The sequence below is a fragment of the Apis dorsata genome, unplaced genomic scaffold (assembly GCF_000469605.1).
Source record: "Apis dorsata unplaced genomic scaffold, Apis dorsata 1.3 scaffold_344, whole genome shotgun sequence".
Taxonomy (NCBI): domain Eukaryota; kingdom Metazoa; phylum Arthropoda; class Insecta; order Hymenoptera; family Apidae; genus Apis; species Apis dorsata.
In genome coordinates, this window is record NW_006263611.1 from 211812 (window position 1) to 212462 (window position 651).

Below are 651 nucleotides of genomic sequence, written 5' to 3' on the forward strand. Positions count from 1 at the left end.
CAAGAGAGACGCGATCGATTGTATAGAGTTTAAAAGGGAAGCCACCAAATTCGACAACGACCTCCAATATCTACAAGATTGAAATCACTTAAATCTATTGAATTACTTAAATCTACCATATATATATATATACATATCATGTGATAAGACGAGGATTAAAAAAAAAAAAAAAAAAAAAGAGAGAAAAAATTTACTTTTAAAGCAGAAAGAGAGAGAGATAGAGTGAAAAACTTACTCACTTTGTCACTTTAAATACCCTGAGTAACCGGACGCAACGGAGAACGGAAACGCCGAGCGGTGGCATGACGTGAGTGTTGGTGAGGATCATCTCTGTGATCGAACCGATCACGACGAAACAATCGAAACGATTGAACAACGAGACGAAGTAACCCTATGGGATAACGAGACAAAGGAAAACAGACGTGTTTTTTTTTTTTTTCTCTCTCTCTCGTCGATCGAGATGAAACGATCGGAAGAAACGTTCGAGAAACGCGCGAAAAAACTTACTTGGAATCCTAAGCTATACATTTTCAGCATCATTTCCATGGAAAACAACGCGATGAAAAACATATTGGTGATTTCTGTGTGAACCGAAAAAAAAAAAAAAGAAAAACAATATATATATATATATATCGTGTATATATATATATA

At 35.2% G+C, this 651-nt stretch overlaps 1 protein-coding gene across 1 annotated transcript in view; it reads right to left on the bottom strand.

Moving 5' to 3' along the window:
• The window catches only part of LOC102674266 (muscle calcium channel subunit alpha-1), a 27564-nt gene that overhangs the window by 21278 nt on the left and 5635 nt on the right, over positions 1 to 651 (bottom strand). The window contains exons 11-13 of the mRNA XM_031511718.1: positions 508 to 581; positions 240 to 391; positions 1 to 70 (exon numbers count right to left, since the gene is read on the bottom strand). Coding sequence (XP_031367578.1) covers positions 1 to 70; positions 240 to 391; positions 508 to 581 — 296 coding nt within the window. The remainder of the gene's footprint in view (positions 71 to 239; positions 392 to 507; positions 582 to 651) is intronic.